The 20,673-nt window shown below is 39.6% G+C and overlaps 1 protein-coding gene across 2 annotated transcripts in view; it reads right to left on the bottom strand.

The window, feature by feature from the left end:
• Window positions 1-20,673, bottom strand: part of LOC139467418 (cadherin EGF LAG seven-pass G-type receptor 1-like) — a 131,205-nt gene that overhangs the window by 81,195 nt on the left and 29,337 nt on the right. For both annotated transcript variants that reach the window (XM_071248978.1, XM_071248979.1), the window contains exon 2: window positions 556-859. In XM_071248978.1, coding sequence (XP_071105079.1) covers window positions 556-616 — 61 coding nt within the window. In that variant the 5' untranslated portion in view covers window positions 617-859. The remainder of the gene's footprint in view (window positions 1-555; window positions 860-20,673) is intronic.

The following is a 20,673-nucleotide window of genomic DNA, read 5'->3' as shown; positions in this document are numbered from 1 at the left end:
ATGTTGCTGTGTTTCTCTTAGTGAACAACTGACTTTCCTTTGCATGTGTTTGTGATGGCGGAGTAAGCATATACTCGGAAACGTTGTGTTTCTTATAATAAAGAAGTTGATATCCATAAATTCTCTTCCTTAAACACTGAGTCGTCTAAATATATGGAAACCGTTGTCAGAACAGGGCATCCTTAGGTAACGGTTCAATGTCGACCCGCTGAAAATACGTTGGTAACTATTCGTGTCCAATGGACGACTTCGAACGATTACTGAAGAAACTAATTTATTCCCGAAAATAACTGCATTGCCTGGACATGGTGGATGTCATGACAAAAATATGCCATGCAGAAACAAAAAATATATTTCGGTCCTCACATCCGAGAAAAACATCTCGTTTTAAAGTAGTGGTTGAACAGATATTATTTCTCAAACAAGTTCCATGGCCCCGTTTCACAAAGTGATCGTAACACTACGACTGTCATAACTCCCATAGTTTTACATAGTTTTATGGCAGCCGTAGCGTTACAACCGCTTTGTAAAACGGGGCTCAGCATGTCCTCTTACCTTTCATTGCAGAAGACTGCACAGCACCTACAACGACCACCAGCATCCCAAAGAGCACCATAGTGGCGTTCTCTACTGACAGCTACCTCCTGTTTCCATCATCACGCATCGCTACAAAAGGCTTCATCTCGTCTAAAGGCACGAATCATGCCGAAGAAATACGTATATTCTACACCATCCGCATCTTATGGAGGATATGATGTGGCCAAATCTACATCACTTCAGTCCATGATCAAATAGTGTCTTGTCCTCCCGACGTCACCAATAGACCCTGTAACGTGATGGTCCAGTCAGAATCTTCCATCTGAAATGAAATCAAAGAGTATTGGTCCGTGGAGAACATATTATTGGTCACGTTGATCTGGTCAGAGGCTCTGGAAACAGGATCAGAGATGACGAGTCCTAAAGGACCCGATTGACGACGTTGATGGGGCTGCAATCTAAATATAATCGGTGTTGTTTTGGAGATTCGGGAGAAGGGGAGATGTGATGATGGGTTTATAGTTGTCGTATACATTGATCAAACGAGACAGCACTAATCTCCCTTTAATCTGTCGTGTCAATCCCTCCCCAGGATTCGAGTTCAGTGGAAGATGTTTGACGTCTGTTAACAGTTGTTAACAAAACAGTATCTAGCCACACCTCAGTCTGACTGATATGATACTGGTTCTAGTGCTGTAATAGCATATACGATATTGTCTCGACCGTGAGTGTAAATTACACAGTATTAAAGAAATCAATAAAGTTTCCTGAAAGTAGTGACTCAGATTTAACCATTTTATTTAATCAGCATCCCTCGGAGCACTATTTCAATATAAATGAATCGAAGCTGGTCTAAAATAGCACGAGATCCAAATGGATTTAAAAGACTGATTTAGATATCTCCAAATTTTAGATTTACATCATTACCCATAGGTCATCAAACGATCGCGAGGTCTTATATATAAAGTGTAAATCTTCAACACTTGACGTTCAGTTTTATTGCATAAGATGCAACATGGTTGTATCTTGATCAACGCAGCTGATACAAATAATTATTAAGCTTTAGAATGCTTGAATGGATCCACTGCGTTGATTTAAACTACCGCCGTTCCAAGTAGCCGGGACATATCACCTCGAAATGTTGCTTGCATTTCTTATCTACCAGATTCCTGCCAATATATCTACATCCATCAATCATTTGTATGTATATCTCAGTATTAATCCAAATAGAGAGCATCCTGATGAACGAGTTGATCGAAACAAAGCAGAAATGCAAATATATCAGTTACCAAGGCAGCCATGCATACAACAGAGCCACCAGGGCACCAACACAAATAAGGCAACCACCAAGGCAACAACACAGCCACCAACTCAACAATGGCAACAACACAGTCACCAAGGCAGCAATGCAAATATATCAGTCAACAAGGCAGCAATGTAAATATATCAGTCAACAAGAAAGCAATGCAAACAACACAGCCACCAAGGCACCAACACAAAAAAGACACCCACTAAGGCATCAATGCAAATATATCAGCCAACAAGGCAGCAGTGAAAACAACACAGTCACAAAGGCACCAACACAAACAAGACAACCACCAAGGCATCAATGCAGATATATCAGTCAACAAGGCAGCAATGTAAATATATCAGTCAACAAGGAAGCAATGCAAACAACACAGCCACCAAGGCAGCAATGCAAATATATCAGTCAACAAGGAAGCAAAGCAAACAACACAGCCACCAAGGCACCAACACAAACGAGACACCCACCAAGGCAGCAATGCAAATATATCAGTCAACAAGGCAGCAATGCAACTATATCACCCAACAAGGCAGCAATGCAACTATATCACCAAACAAGGTAAGAATACAAACACAGCCTCCAAGGCACCAGCACAAACAACAAATCCACCAAAGCAGCAATACAAACCATAGAGCCACCGAGGCAGCAGTGCAAATATGACAGTCACCAAGGCATCAATACAAGCTTAACATTTGTACATGATTAATGAGTGTGTACAACCCGGTGCATCCTTGTCTTCTTGAATGCACCTAAGATGACACAGCGTGTTTATGATAGAACACTTGGAGCACACAGTCTCAACTGGTTGACGTTACATCACTAGCATCTGGGCTCTCCAGCGATGTATCAATCTACCGCTGTCGTCATCAAATGACTATGGATAGCTTCTTAACGCACTGGAGGAGAGAGACTGATGAGCCTGTCAGTGTCTATTACAGAGACTACAAACATGTCATTTCAAAAAAGATTTTCAATTAAGAACTGATTGAATGATAACAGTTTTGTTTCTTTTATCACAAAATGTATTGCGATTCAGTGATACTGTTGTTTGTCAGAATTATATTTCCAGGCAGCGCTTTGAGACATACGATGTGTTTTTCCTTTGAAAGGGTGAGATACATCTTTTACCCACAACACATTATTTTCAGGACACCCAGTTTACACGTAGAACGATACTTTTTTCTAATTCTGAGGACAAATTATGTTTCCGGAATTTTCGGGAACAGATTATTTTTTTCCAAATCCAAGGCAAGTTATACTTGTTACATTGAAAGTAAACACATACTGGAGAAATAACTGTACAATGTTGATTCCAGAGGTAGAATCATCGAGACGAACTATACCTCGTTATTGTTGATATGTTTTCTCAATAAATTTGCAAAATGACCTAACGTTTTACTTGTCTAAAATGGACCTTTAGAATGGCCATTAAAGTCCTGGTTCAGAATCAACTTGAACAACAACAGCGTGACGTCCTGATAATGGTTTAACAAATCAGAAACCTCTTGGAAAGAAGTCCCCATATTATGTACCGCCAGCGCTTTGAATAAAGTACTTCCGTGCGGTTACACACACATTTTCCTTTCTCACAAATACATCTGACTCCACATTTGGTCCTGGGAGATGCGCTGTTTCGCATTACGCCTTTATCAAGCAGAGGCTTCAATTACACATCAAAGCCGGAGCCTGGTATCAGTGTTACCATATTGTTTTATCCTCACAACCAGAGAATAACATATCAAACTGTCGACCTCATACTGACGCCTCCTAGGCTGTACTCAATGGCTTTTGCATCCATTTGGTATGACATATTACAAAGGTTAAATGCAGAAGTGGGCAGTACTCTGTGGATTGTACTAAGAAGCACTTTGGTCCCTGATGTGTCCTGCCCGAGACATAAATAGATGAAACACGTAACTTTTTTCAAGGGTAAATGCATAATGACAGACCATTTACTGGTCGATTCAAAAACGCTTTTGATTTAGGATATTATGTAGTAAGATTCTGAGTAAAAAAACATACGATGTGATATTTTCAACGTGGTATGGTACAGAGTGCTAAAGAAAGATATCTTGTCTGGGTTACAACCATAGACTACAATTTGTCGTGACAGACTGAACAGAAGGGGTCAAAAATATTTGTTTAAGAAACAATGGCTTTTCGTCTGGGGTCGTTCGAACTAAAACAGATCACATTACAAAATTGATGAAGATTGAACATACCAATCCAAATGCAATTATCCAGAATAACAAGATTCTCATTGACAAGGGTCCCATATTAAGACAATGGCATTAATACATTCCTAGCGTGAGGTTGTATCTTTAGCGCTTGTTAGGCACGAAGTTACAAATTTACAGTGGTGAAAATTGTATAATGGAGTATATTGCCATGTAAGGAATAGAACCTGGGCGTTCGATGCTTTCACAACTGGGCTACCCGTCTCTCCTCATATCCTAGCTACATATATAGTCAGTACTTATAGAAACGAGGTAAAATACTTTTCATGTTTTCTCATTGTATGGTTCAAAAACTAAATTGAAAAGAACCTAAAGGAAAATGTAACAGCGCTGAATCTGTAATTGGAAAATATATCCTGAACAATTTACTACAGCTCGTTCCACAGTTTCGTTCCGGTAAATGGATTCATTTTTTAAGCAATCCCATATACCCACATGAAGTGGGACTACATTCTTTTAAGCGAATATTGAATACATATAGATTATCAATAGTTTTCATTTTTTAAAAATTGCATGGCCACTTACTTCAGCGCGTTTTACGAACATAAAACGCAATCAATACCGAATAAAATCCGTCGTCACTCCAGGAGGCCTTACTCTTGGACGTTAACAATACCTTGTAAAAATGGTATGTTGAAGCCAGATGAACAAAGACTTTTTGTCCCGGCCAAATAGCAGTAGGAATCTAGAAAAAATATAACGCAACAATGGCTTTTACCTCAGCTGCACCCACGTAATTGGGGGCATGTTGCAAAAAAAAATTAAAGTATCCCCAGACCAAATGTCAGGAATCCAATTCATTTGAGAACGCATGAAGCTATAATCAGGCACCGAAACCCAATTTGAGTCAAATATCAGAAAATAATATTACCCTTTGTCACTTACATGAATGTAACGGTTTTTAGTTTGTATGAGGGTAGGGATTACTTGTAATCTCGGCAATTGCCAGTACGAAACATGAAGTTGTGCGTAACATGGATGTCACGGCCCGCGAGAAGGGATTGATCTCAGCGTAAAGTAAATACAGACCTATGATCGCTCACTATTGAAGAGTACTGGCTACTCCATTGGTCGCGATGCTAGTAAAGGAAATGCTCTGGTGAAAGCATTGCTGACAATCTCATATTTGGAAGTAATAAAGGGAAATTGATCGGAAGAAAGTCATTAAAAGAAAAGGAAATTTGGACCACATACCAGAATCAATCCCCACCGCCTTTCTAAGAAACAATCTTTGGGAACTGTTCTCTGGACGTGTATAGTGTAGACGAGGTTTTTAAGATGTCCCGATCTCTTTGGTACCAACTCCGCCCTACTGCCTGTGATGGGTCCGTCACGAAGCGATCATGGTGCTACACTTGTGAGTGAGTTACTTATTTAAAGTCACATCGGCATTATTTCAGCCATATCGTGACTATAAAATGCTATACCTAACTATGCTACACTAAGAGGGTGTAGTGTAACAGTAGGAGACAAGCGTACCACTGTGAGGAACCATGTTTACGTTATTTCACCTGATTTATACAAGCCGTAAACTGTGACGGAATACCGGTGTTTTCGTTTATACTAGACATTGGAAAATGTGCTAGTCTATGAGAACACATATTTTTATTTGTTGCATGATTGTAGTCTTGTATCTTCAGGTAACGAAGCTTGCAGATATATTACAATGTGTGTGTGTGTGTGTGTGTGTGTGTGTGTGTGTGTGTGTGTGTGTGTGTGTAAAAACAGGATGTTAAGAATTTCCATCAAACAGTTATATTAAAATATGTTTAGAATTCCCATCAAATAATTTTATTATAATATGTTAAGATGCCAATCAAACAGTTATATTACAATACGTTTAGTGTGCCATTCAAACAGTTATATTACAATATGTTTAGAATTCCCATCAAATAATTGTACTACAATATGTTTAGGATGCCATTCAAACAGTTATATAAGAATATGTTTAGAATGACAATCAAATAATTTTATTACAATATGTTTAGGATGCCATTCAAACAGTTATATTACAATATGTTTAGAATTCCCATCAAATAATTTTATTACAAAATGTTAAGGATGCCAATCAAACAGTTATATCACAATATGTCCCTGCATCCACACATTTCCTGTGTTTTTTTCATTCCCATTAAATAGTTTATTACAATATGTTTAGGATGTTAATCAAACAGATGTGTTACAATATGTTTAGGAAGTCAAACAAACAGTTATGTCACAATATGTTTAGAATTCCCATCAAATAATTTTATTACAATAAGTTTAGAATTCCCATCAAATAATTGTATTACAATATGTTTAGGATGTTAATCAAACAGTTATGTTACAATGTTTAGAATGCCACTCAAACAGTTATGTTACAATATGTTAAGGATGCCAATCAACTAGTTATATAACAGTATGTCCTGGGTTTTTTTTCAGATTCGTAGGTACACAACAAATATTCAACTGTTAACACTATACTAACGTCTCTGTGATGCTTCTGATGTTTACCATATGACGTACTTTAAAGGGAAGTCGAAGAATGGGATCATGATGCCACCGAATAAATCTCATCGACTCCAGCTAGAACATTATCAAATGAAACAACTGTCATATTTTGTAAACTTTACCAAATATAATTTCATAAAGGTTATCATTACAAGATCCTCTTAAATTGTGACAGAACTGGTAGCATGTCTGTTCCTATGCCAAACAGAACAAAGTCAATACGCCAGCGCCTATATTTCTAATATACTGGCATATTGTGTCCTGTATCAAGTAGCTGACTAAAAACGGCTTCAATTATAACAACATATCGTTTTATGGTTCAAAGATTTACAGAGAAACAACTGATATTGAGCTGTGCATATATACCGAAAGGCTCTCAGTGGTGCCTATCGATTCCATCGATTGATCTCTGAAGCTGGCAAATATCTTTGTGCATGCATGGTCGACTGAACAAAGACTTAGATTGATCGGGACCTTGTTCCCCATGCTCCCCCTGGTCTCCTTACTCCGCCCATCATCTCTTCCTCATCACAGACTCACTCTGCATCAACGTCGTGACGGTCTCAGCTATCAGTGACCAACAGCCAGCAACAAATAACGCATTCCTTCTGCCGTTATCCATGTAGGCACCATAAGACCGCGTCTTCCCTCTTTCTTGAAGAATCGTCTTCATCTGCCCCCCGTTTGCTTATCAACCTATTCACCCACATGATATGGTTATAACTGCTCTGAAAGGGACGTAAAACTGTATTTCCCTACGTCAGTTGAAAACTGTTGACATATGCTCCTTGCGATTAATACAGCTTATTTCGAGACAGGCAAACACGACACATTGCCACCCAGAAGAGCTGCATATGCACAACCGGCAACTTGGAGCTACAAGGGTGAATACGTCTGATAATTGTATTGGAATGTTCTTGTCAACGTACGTTCTGTAATAATATGAGGTCTTCAAGTAATTCCAATTTTTTCAATCTCTAACCATAAATCATGACCGACAAAAGCAAATTTTAATAATTGAACCCAACATAAAAAAATGATAAAGAACTGAACTGCGTTAATAATTTCATTCCAAATGCAGCCATCTGGATTAACAAGATTCAGATTAACAGGCGCGTTCTATCAGGGACATCCTAAACTCAGAACATCGCTGTACAGCATGTCACTATCGTCATTTCATCCCCTCATCCGTCTTCTCTTGGCATTCCTGTGATTCTTTCAGCACTATCTCCGATCTAATATTGATCTCATCAAATTGTTCCTGTGTAGCACTTCAGCCTCCTTCCTGTCTGTTCAGCATCCCGGTTTCAGCAACTTCTCCAGCATTGCCTTCAGATCGTTTCAGCTTCCAACTATTCCTCCATCATATGTTCCATCACAATTTCTAATCTTGGTGTTCATGGCTTTTATTAAAGTATTTCTTACGTTTCCAGGGACACAAGTGGCTTTGTCGACCGTGGCGTTGCATTTCCATGCGGATAGTAACGTCCTTTAGTTCTGCAAGAGTCCAAACCTCTTGAGTTCGAATCCCAGATTAATCCTCATTATCGGTCTGTCAGTCCCATACCCATGCTCTTGGGTTTCATAAAAGTGGTAAACGTCTTCTACCTGCGTCCCTTTAGTCTTCCAGCCCACGTTAAGCACGCACGCCGTCATGTAACTGAAATCCTGTTCAAAGTGGCATTACCCAAACTCACTCACTCAATGCCATCGTGCTTCAGCAAATACTCCACCACCATCCCAAGAACCCCTCTTCACGTCGGCTCCTCCTTCCTGCTCAAACGTCCTGGACGCTACACTGAGACATGTAGCCGTCTTCACACATTCCTTCCTAATGTCACATTCATTTACCAATATTGTAGCTCTACTCATAGTTTACCCCTAATGAGTACTGCAATTTATAGATGCTCGTGCAATTTACAACGTTTGAAATAGATTGTTCGCAGAGGAAGCTTTCCTGTTATAAGCATTGCCCGTGCCAAGCCGAGAGCCAGTGAGTGGATTATGGCCGTAAAATGAATATAAAATCAGCCGGAGGCTTTCATCAGATTGGTGAAGTAATATGACTACTATGTGTAGACAGTGCAGGAGACATATTGATGTGGTTCAATATGCTTATAGCTGAGGAGCAACTGATTTCACAGGGTTGCAGTATAAGCTTTATTTACTGTTCTATATTTCATATTGATGTGAAGGCACTGAAGAATAAAAAGAAGTGGTCCAGCTCCCTGCTCAATGTTACTGCATACCCAAACAAAAAGGAAAACGATAAAATGGTTCTACTTTCATAAACGTCAAAGAAGCGTGGAATTATTATTCAGGGGGCACTTCCCCAAAAAGCCATCATGACAAGTCATTCATATTTTTGTGAGCGTATGATGCCTACATCTATGAGATTTCAGAATCAGTGATAGTGATATCTATAAAACATTCAAACAATGCTTGCTGAATCAGTGGTAGTGAATGTTTGAAAAGCACTTGGCACATTGTCTGATATGAGACGTTGTCTAATAGAACGTGCAGCAACCTTGAAAAGAATATGTCACAAATAATTTGGAGTGGTACTCCTACTGGTTACTGATCAAGAGCCGATATCGGTCATAAATCTGAAGCATATTTCAAAATGAATTTTCAAAATCCAAAGATTCTTCTCACTTCTTCTAACCGAACGGTTTAATGGTGTAAGATCCGGCTTGTCATGCTGTAAGATGATTCACATACGTACAATGTGACAAGCCATGTCTTAGTGTACCCGCCGTTATGATGCTGCGATATTGGTAAACATTGGGGAAACTAAAAGCGACAAAACCCTTTCCATATTCTTAAGAAATGCCTGCCAACTGCCGATTGTACGACTCCGACTATAAAATGAGCATGTGTTTATGAATCACTATCGAATAGTGATGATACCAGGTGTTTGCGAAAAGGAGAACGTATCCTGCCCCACCGGTGGCTACGGTTACAAACACATGCAAAGGCGAGGCAAGTATTCACAGGAAAAAGACACAGTACAGTTACTTATTTCCCGGGGATCGGATCCACAAAGCGTGTGTACCGTAAGTCTCTGCTATACAAAACAGTTGTGATGGTCGTAGCGCTACGAACGCTTTGTAGATCTTCCCCATGCGTCTCACCTCCACAGGTTACAGTTCTTCAGTTCACATATCGTACGGTTTCATTTGTTCCTAGGTTTGCCCTACAATATACAGCCTCGATAGAGAGCCCTTCATGTCCGCGTCATAACAAAAGACGTTAAAAGATGCTAATTGTTGTTACACTGTCTGGCATTAAGGGGACAAAACAAAGACTGGTCGGCATGTGAAACTTGGCTAGCATTACAAAACCGGCATTAGCCCGGACTAGTACATGCACGTCACTTTATCAGTGAAATGATCTAACCAAAATTCAGCCTCAGTGTAGGAGGAGAGAACGTTAAGGTTAACAAACAAGGAACCTAATGGAGCCCCGGCCTGAAGGATGTCGCTCTGGTACACCGACATCGAGGACTTCATCAACTCTCAAAATGTGAGTTTTCATTAAAGCTAACAAACAATGTAATAGACACATGATCCATGTGAAACCACAGAAACAAATCAAAGAGAAAGAAAAACATGTTTGCATGATGTTCAACTCTCTAGAGTTCGTGTGCTAACCCGAAAGAAGTGTCACAGTGTGCGGAGAGAAATATCTTTAACGACACCCAACGCCATTCCAAAGGAAATATCACGCCAAGAAGTCGAACATTTCTAATGACATGATTTTAGTAGTGTCGTGTGACCACTTCATGTATGAATATGTACTGAAAGAAATAACAATAATTGAGTTTATTATGTAATACGTTGCCATCAATAGCCTCCCTCGTTTAGAGCCTCATCTCAAAAGAGACACACTACACCAAGGGGAAATTCCCGATGTGACCAAACAGGGAAACACTTCACAAGCAATGACATAATGTTCTTGCAGGTGGCCTGGAGCGACCACAATATCTGACCAGTGTGGGGAAAGCAGTCCATTTGAGAAGAAGACAAACCTCAACGGAGACCTACGGGGATACATGGAGACAATGCTTCTCCTAAATGCCGTTACGTTGAACTCGGATTTGCCGTGTTTTATTCACTTTTGGTGAAAATGGAATATCGACTTTCGCCAAAAAAAAAGGAATCGAATTACCCGTATTGCCTAGTTCGAGTTAAGCGTGCTGTTTATTCACGCACGTTGGGGAGCGCTGGGCTAATGCGTTCTTTGTGATGAACATCATGTTCCTTTGCTGTTTCTATAGACAGCTCAGCCAGCTAAAAACTCCGTGTTATCCTAGTCAACTTTGTTCAGCTGTGAAATCTCACGTTGAACGATTTTGTTATCACATTTTGTGTATTCAGTGCATTTTGGGTCTTTCTCTCTTTGTTTTTGTTCCCATTACAGAACAACGTAATGGATCTACAGTTGTTGGTGCTTTGTCGCTGCTCATAGGTGTGCTGTGTTGGATAATATTGACAGTTTTGGATCTTAATTGTTCAAACATACTTTGGGTCAAGTTGGGCCATGTAAGTAGTAGTGGTTTGATAATTTTATAAGTGCACTTATATGTTGTGAGGGTAATAGCGTGTGAAATGTTACAGACGCACGCGGATCATACTCGCACTTAGATAGTCTTCGATATATGTGTATACTCCCAAGGGAGCTGAGAATAAAAAAATCGAGTGCACACTGATCCATTGACTGGAGTAATGGTAATGCAGCGCTTTGAACATACACATTGTATGAAGTAATGCGTTTTAAAAGGGGACCACTACTACCACTACCACTACAACTATTATTTTCTAATGGAGGAAAACTTTGTCAATAAAGTTTCTAAATTCAATATTTGATTTCAACTGTCCTCATTTGCTGAATTGCACGTCCGTTTGTTTACACATATTTCTCCAACCCTGCAGAGCGAGGTCTTGTTGCCTATCGAGACCACTACCAATAGTTCAGGGGCGCTCTTCTGTCATAGACTGAGTCAGGTCTATATTTGCGCTGCACATTCCTATTACAGACAGGCAGGGACTATTTTTTAATTATGTTTCAATGTATCAATTCTATCAGACATCTCTGCCAGGACCGCCCTATTAGGCGACCTGCTTTCCCCGCACAAACCTCGGCATTACATGTCATAACCTGGAATCTTTAAATTTCCCTGGAACCCAGAGACACAAATAGAAAATCCTGAATCCCTTCATTGCCACATCCCCAACACAGTATCGGATTAATATCTGCAGAAATTACAAAGAAATTATTCGAACTAAATTACCTGAGATTTTTTGAATATATAAATTCTTAATCTCTTCACGAATACCAGGTGTCATCACTGATTCTTAGTGATCCATTCATATCATTTTCACCGATATTTGGCCTTTTACGCGCAATGGTAGTTTGGCAGTTAATCAAGACTGAATATTATCCGGCGCTGACGTTTTATATTAAGTTCTACAAGATAAAAATTCGAGAGGAATATTGAAAACTCAAAACGCATATCAAAATGACCATGATTGCATATCTGTATGCAAACTAGATCATTTTGATATCGTGGAAGTCGTACACGTTCAAGAATTAGAAATTGTTGACCATATTGCGCAGCCAATCTCACAGTCAATACAGCCGGCTTGTCAACCGTAAGGGAATAAATCAAAATATAATCTGAATTTACAATATATTCATCCTTTGGATACAATACACAATACATACCAGGTATTAAAGTATTGATGCTGTCAGAAATGTCTGCTGCTGGGTTGCAGTAAGCTACAGAAGTACATGTTACGATTATTATACATAAAAATATGCCTCTCACAGTCGCTATTTTATACATATAAAGACAGAACCAGCTTGTCTGTCGCATAACAAATCATAAACTTTGAGAGTGTATAGTCCTGTAGTTTGGTCTGGTGGGAGTAGCTCCCGTTTCTGGCAGAAATTCTGCAAATTCCAATACATGACAATATAATGACTGGTACATTGTGGGACAACTAAAATAACTACTGTGATTATATGGGAGGGGGCACCATAATGGTAATAGTCGCAGGAAGCATGACAATTTGTATTATACACGGTGTATTACACTTGTCTGACAAAGTTAGGATCCAAACCTGTGTTAAAGGATATCAGTTGTCAGCAAGAATGTACATGGCAAATAGGCTCAGGGTATAACACATTGTAGTGTACACGGAATAACATTCTTGAAATGATGCGTCTCGGTTTAATTCTCGGTCGAATTATTTTAGTTTTTAATATAATATGGCTCGCATAAATATTTTCCAAGAATTCCAGTATTTTGAAGGCGCTTGGAAGAAAAATATCTATTCTCCGCACGCCGGTTCTACCCCCGCAGATGTTTTTCTCATCGCAATCGATCAGTTACTTATTATCGTTGGCTTGGCACATTTGATTCGTGAAGTCGGTGATGTTTGTAGACATAGTCAAAAGTAATTTATCAAAAATATTTTTTCTTTATGTTTAATCATAAAAATGTCTCGCAAAACAGTCCAATTATTGTTGAGACCATTATAGAAATAATCCCAAGGATCGAGGACGGTGATAAGTTTACATAATACATGATCAGTTCAACAAGACTGACGTTACATTTTCGGGGCATTCACACATAATTTATGGGACCATCATTATCAGCTATCCGGCTGCCAAGTAGATATACCAGCGATGGCGGCCTGTTGACAAACCAGACAATCAAGTGATGAATCAGAAATACATTCATATGATAGCGCATTTACTTATCTTGTTGAAACTAAAAACGATATGTTAATTTTGAATTACATCTTGTGTGAACAAGAGAAGGGATTCTACTGTCAGAATTATGTTCGTTTTGCAACAACAGCAGGTAGAAGTTTTAATGTCTCGGCCCAGACATTTCTTTTGTAGTTGACCTGTGAACATCCGGGTCAGGATAGGTCTTCAGAGGCGACTAGCGGGATCGCGGGGTCAGGCTCGCTGACTTGGTTGATGCATGTCATCGTATCCCATTTGTGTGGATCGATGCACATGATGTCGATCACTAAATTGTCTGGTCCAGACTTGATTATTTACAGACCGCCGTCATATAGCCGGGTGTGGCTTTAAACAACAAACAAACATAATTTTTTGGAGTCGACACGAACTAAGACAAACCAACCCATTCTTGTCAGGAACAACGCCGAATGTCACTGACCTTGTTCGTAAAGAGTGGAATCTTATTCCCCAATCCCATCCCCCCAAAAGAGCAAAATAAATTAACAAAATCACAGAAAACTTATATCATTTGCACTCTAATGACCAAGGAACGAAGAGTGGCCTTAAGGGTAACAACACTGTCTTGACACACTGAAATCCTGAATGAAATCCAGAACAAACTGAATGAAAGCCCATTCATGATCTTCTCAGTCGCGATGTGCGAAAGGCGGCGTAAAACTTGAATTCACTCGCTCATATTGAGAGTCAATTTTGGCTGTCTTTTTAATCATAATATCCAACTGATTATGTTGTCCGTGCCTATGTTACACCGAGTAAAGATAAATAAATGTTGCGAATATGAAACTTAGTGCCAATAGAATTGATTAATAAATCAGTTTTCCACTCAAACATGATCCGAAATAGCACCCAACTTAGGATATGATCTCTATGGGCACTGGAAATACAATTTGTTAATTAAATTTATTTCTTTTGATGCGATGTTTTTCCTTTTTATCAAACATTCTAGTGAGCATGTTCTATAAACAGACTATTTGTTTTTCTCTCATTCGTACAGTCCATCCAGCCAATCACGCACACACCGGTGTCACCACAGTGTATCAGTGCTGTTGACACAATGGAGACTGCTTATTGGCTGAACGCTCCCATGACGTCATAGGCTCATTTTACATGCAGACATAACATTTTCCTGACGACTAATTCGGCTCCAGAAGAAACCTGCAGCACAACCTCAGTTGTAACTGGATATTTGCATGTTGTTTCCAAGCACGGTGTGTTGGTGTTATTTTCGATCTTATTACGCCCCTCTCCCCCTTCGAGCACTGGAATATCTGTCGACAAATAAGCTGTAACCGTCAAAGCATGGCCTTTAGGCATGGGACATTGAGACGTTGGAAGAGGTTTCAAATGGTTATTTCGGGAGAAGAACCGTATACCGAATCTCCATGTGTAATTACGGCATCTAAATTTAAAGTTAATGGTTTATTAACTAGCGAGGTGTCATGACATATAATTTTCTGGGATAGTCGTGATGTGAGGCTCGTTGGGAAGATTTGTTGGAGATACAACGTGCATGTGGTTGATTGAATTTGAATGAAGAATACCAAAGTGTATGAAGTCACATATATCTATCAATAATATGTTACGGTTTCTTCTCGTATCCATACAACACGCCACTTATGTAGGAGGAGTGAGTGAGTATGGTTTTACGCCGCTTTTAGCAATATTCCAGAAATATCACGATAAGGGACAACAGAAATGGACCTCCTTCATTACTCCATTGCAGGGAATCGAACCCGGGTTTTCGGCGTACTAGCGAACGCTTTAACCACAAGGCTTCCTGACCGCCCAATATAGAAAACTGGTTTTAGTTGCAATGTAGATATGACATCTATCTAAAAATCCGAAATTGTATGTATGGTCCGTTCGACATTCACACATCCATATTGCATCACGCATATCAGGCATCCACAATGCCAGGAAAACATCAACAAACATCCATCCTGCAAGCCACAAACATCCACACTGCATGAGCCCCGTGGTGATCCGGGGTAGAATAGGTCTCCAGCAACCCTTACTTGCCGTAAAAGGCGACAATGCTTGTCGTGAGAGGCAACTAACGGGATCGGGTGGTCAGGCTCGCTGACTTGGTTGATGCATGTCATCGTATCCCAAGGGCGTGGATCGATGCTCATGATGTCGCCTTCATACATACATACATACATACATACATACATACATACATACATACATACATACATACATACATACATACATACATACATACATACATACATACATACATACATACATACATACACACACACACATACATACATACATACATACATACATTTCAAGCGCCATTCTGTATTTAGTGCGATGATTTGGATACACTGATGCTGTGTCATTAGGGTCAAAGGGATATATAAAATTTGCCTGAATCAACTTTGCTATGACTGCCAGTTAGCAGAAGACGAGCACCTCCCATCCTCCATAAAACTATCATAAACCAGAAAATACATGATCCGCTTGGCAAAATAAAGGATTAAAATAATTGAACACGCGGTGATTTGTCATTTGAATCCTAACCCAGAAGTGATCAACAAGTTTCCTATCACAATTCCCGCTCTGCTCTAACGTGTTTGTCAAAAGGTCCAAAATTGCCTCGTGAAGTCCATGATATTCTTGGTGCTGTCTTTCAAACAACTCTGACCATATTAGATTAAACGACGGACATCCAGGAAGTGTCACGTCTGACGTAATTGGGAAAGATATCCCGAGAAACAACTCCCCTGCGCGCTTCCTTTGTTGTCATAACTGAGAACTCAACAATGACGTGACGCGCCGTTGCTAATCCCGGGATTACAACAGAGAAGGGTATTAATATCAACCAGATTACATATGCATTAGGAACTATGACACAAGCAGATGCCAGCCAGAGTGGACATCGATCTCAATCAGCGCTAAGGACACGGCAGGGGTCCTCTACTGCAGAAGCTTAAACCAGACAGCGAAGAATGGCCCGTGTCCATCACAAGAAAACAATCTCCTGCTAAGTAAAAAAGGAAGTGCTGAGTATTTAAATAACCCAAGTGAATGGATGACATATATTGCTCAGATGACATGCAATGGAACTGCATAGAATATCCTCTAAAACACTTCCTTTAATCGACAGCTTTGGACCATCCCAAGAAGGTTTCCAATTTGTCAATATTTTCAAGCGGAGTTGCAAATTTAGAGGTCTAACAACAGCATCTCAATCTAATATTATTATAAGAACGAACGGTATTGACTGATCTCTAAAATGGTGTCGTAAAAAGTAGTTACCGTTTAGTAGCTCCCACGGGCATTATTTATCTAACTGGAAATAGATGCTGTGACATGGAAAATGAGATGAAGGAACTGGCTGATCAATTGCCCGGATGTCGCCTTCAAACGCTGCACGTAACGCTGGCCAAGATTCAAGCCCTTGGGGCAGCCAGCAATGGTTCTGAACTCGCACAGTCTTACCCGATTTATGAGATTACGATAATGACGACGTCAGTTGATTGAGACTGTTTGATTAAACGTCAAAGCTCCAAGCGTAGTGTCCACTTGTAGGCAAGTTTGAGACGTTGACGACAACGGAACACCTCTTCAGCAAAATGTCACATTCATCACGCAACTCTCTACACACCACCTTCCTTTCGCCCAGAATGCTGATAACACACTTCAAACTGTACATTGCTTGAGTTGCATCATATTGTAGTCAATTGAAGATAGAAGTTTGTCTGAAATAATCTTGTCGACTCAGTTTGGCTTAACACCGCATACGCAGCATACGTGGATTCAGGAAACTGATTATCATATAATACATCAGAGAAAACGCCGATTATCATATAATACATCAGAGAAAACGCCGATTATCATATAATACATCAGAGAAGACGTCGATTACCATATAATACATCAGAGAAAACGTCGATTACCATATGATACATCAGAGAAAACGTCGATTACCATATAATACATCTGAGAAAACGTCGATTATCATATAATACATTAGAGAAGAAGTCGATTATCACATAATACATAAGAGAAAACGTCGCATGCTCCCCGTAAGAATTAGTTCATCGGTATGTCATTTGCACAGCCTTATCAACCAAACGGGTAAATTGTATTTGTAGATTGTTTTGTATGGCGGAAGTGAAGCGAATACCACTTAACATGAATATCACTTTGAAGTGACGTGGCCTATATTTACATGTTCAGCTCGCGGTTTTTCACAGTCAATTGATCAAATTTTATAGCAGTTGTAAACTGTAGGGAACAGTTACGTGCAAAATAATGACCATTTATGTTCTGATTCTGGCGAGAACCAGGATGCCCATGCAAATGCCGTGAACTCAAGGGCATATGGTTGCTTGGACGCCAGCAGTCCGAGTGGTAGTAGCCATAGTACAAGTAATAGCAGCAGTAGTACCAGCAGTAATGGATAGAAATGGCGACATTACGTATTACCTCAGGGACGGGAGCTTCTATGTCAAATATACAAGCATAACGAGAAGAAATCGCCCGATAAAACACGTGTTCAGCATATAAATTGGGGACAAATATGCCACTTCTTCTTCACTTAACGTAATTTCAATATTGATTACTTCCTGAAGTAGGTATTAAATTGTTCAAATCCCGGAAAATGGTTCTGTGCTATTTGCTTAATCATCTGTGTCAGTTTTGACCATCCAATCTACTAGCAGAGAACTATACCATTGAACGTATATTAAGTAGAAAGTCGGAACTAATTGGTTACATGGAGTGGAACATGTAAAAACACAAAATGATAGACAATGGAAGTTGGAATTTATTGGCGCAGAAAATGGCAATATGAATTGATTTACCGATTGACTTGTCATGCTAGTCCCACATGACAAAGAGTAAATGAACTCAAGGGAGATACACATGGTATCCATCTCGAAATTTTCGATTGTTTAAATGATTTTCCCTGAAAGCATCCACACAAAGCGATGAACTGATTCGTCATATTTCCCCCACTTCACAATCAATAGACTCTCCAAGTCGTATTGGAAAGGTTTCCACGATGGCTATGTTGGCATTGATTTCCCTTATTCAAACTCTAGACTGGAGGGGAAGCTGCCTAGAAAACAAATATCGTTCATCAAGCCCTTATTCGGACAGCCACAGTGCCGAGTTCGGATCCTGTGCCAGTTTTTTCTTTACCAGAAGAACTTCCGGTATCCCGTCATTCCATTTCCGGTTTGGAGAGGAGCGTAGTTAAACAAACATGCGTGGATAAATAGGCACTAGTATTCATTAAGGGCATTTTGAACTGCCGTTTGCATTGGATGATAGGATTTGAAAGGCGATGGAGGAGCAACGATGGCCTTTTGGCAAATCATGTAGCTGTGTCAGATCCTTTTCTGACAGACTTGTCATTACGTTTTGTTGTATTAGACGCAAAATAACCTAAATCTGCCGTGTCCCGCAGCCTAATCAATTTATGTCAAAAGGAGGCGATATTAACATGAAGGGGTAGACGGAGGAAAAACCGTCTTTCGGGGGAAGGGAAATTATTTCAGTTAACAAGTAAACAGTTGTAAATTTGTTTCAACTGAAAACGACAACGCAACAGACGTGGAGAGCGTTTTTGTCGCTTTTATGTCTTTTTTCCGTATGATTTGTACTTGATATATCTAATTCTTTATTTATTTAACATTTGTATGTTCATTTTCAGTTTTTTTAATTATTAAGTAACTCTGTAATTCATCATTACATAATTATTATTTACCTATAATTATTGCCATCATTTCTGCTCTCTTTCTCTCTTTCTCCCTCTCTCTCACTCCACTCCAAATTTAATTTATTTATATAAAAAACAATCTGTAGCAATAATGATAAGATGCAGATATCAGCGAAAGACATTTTGACGTTTTCAAGAGTTCATTTTCTGTGGATGGTATCATTTGAAAGAGCGAGAAAGACACTACACTCGACACTACAGACTGTAAGTGGACAGATAGTCAATTTGTTGTGGACCTTCTGTGTGTTCTGCCCCCCAAGTGATGAGATATTTCACACTGACACTATCAAGGCCCTTTCCGCCTCTCACCGATCCCTACCACTGTGGTTTCAAAGCTAGGCGTTATTGCATGCATAGCAATGAATGTTTGGTTTATTTCCCATTCAGACATTGTTATGGAGTTCGGATGTTTCGGTAAGTTCATTGAATACTCTGGGTTACCCTTTTGATGTGCAATAAAGACAATACAATTCAGCCACGACCCTCGTTTTATACGTCTCATGACACGCAAGATCGATATGTAAAAAATATTGCCAAAGCAATATTAGACCAATACATCTGTTCTCCTCTTGAAGCAAATTATGTTTAGCAGAATTGTCCCGAATGACTGGAATTGGATATTTTAGAGGTGTTATACTTCAGCCACATGACGGCGTGTTAGTTCTATCTATGAGGAATCCCCACTTCCACATGTGTATTTTCCCTTTTGGTTGAGCGTACGAGAATGGGCATGGTGGTGACAGCCCACGGATCTTAACCGGGACGAATTCGGGATTCGAACCTACCAGCAGTGGATCATCGCATTACATTTTAAAAATAAATCCTTTCTTTCGTATTTTAAAAAATAAATCATTTCTTTCGTATTTTAAAAACATATATATCATTCCTTTCGTATTTTAAAAAATGAATCCTTCTTTTCGTATTTTCAACAATACATGGGGGCACGGGTGGCCCAGTCGTCTAAGGCGCCGCGATTTGCTGTGCAGAGTTGCGTCCCTTGGGCACGCCAGAAGCCTATGATTGTGGGTTCGAATCCTGGTTCGCCCCGATTATGTTTCTAGGTTGGTAAGCACCATACCCGTGCTCGTGGGTTTCACCGAAGTGATAAACGTCTGAGACCTGCATCACTTCGGGCTTTCCTCCCACATCAAGCTGACACGCCGTGATATAAATGGAATACTGTTAAAAGCGGCGTTAAACCCAACTCACTCACTCACTCACTCAACAATACATCCTCCCTTTCGTATTTAAAAAATAAATCCTTCCTTTCATATTTTAAAAAATAAATCCTTCCTTTCGTATTTTAAAAAAAATCCTTCTTTTCGTATCTTAATTCATATTTAAAGCTGATCTAAAACAAAGGGCATGATCCTTTTGTTCTGAAATTTCATTTTAAATGCATCATTGTAAAAATGCTAAATCAGGGGTATGTGGTCTGCGGGGTAGATGGGGTGAAATTCGTTCATTGATTCAAAACACGAATAATTTCTTTCGTGCTCTTTCTGCCCATCTCACTTATCACGGAGGCCCAACTCCAGAAGATGTACTGCAAATCAACGGTTATTTCTGTGAAACGTATGTACAAT

Source organism: Haliotis cracherodii, unplaced genomic scaffold (genome assembly GCF_022045235.1).
Source record: "Haliotis cracherodii isolate W230 unplaced genomic scaffold, xgHalCrac1.p SCAF_2, whole genome shotgun sequence".
Lineage (NCBI taxonomy): Eukaryota > Metazoa > Mollusca > Gastropoda > Lepetellida > Haliotidae > Haliotis > Haliotis cracherodii.
The sequence above is the reverse complement of the archived record's forward strand: the minus strand, read 5'-3'. Positions and strand labels throughout refer to the sequence as shown.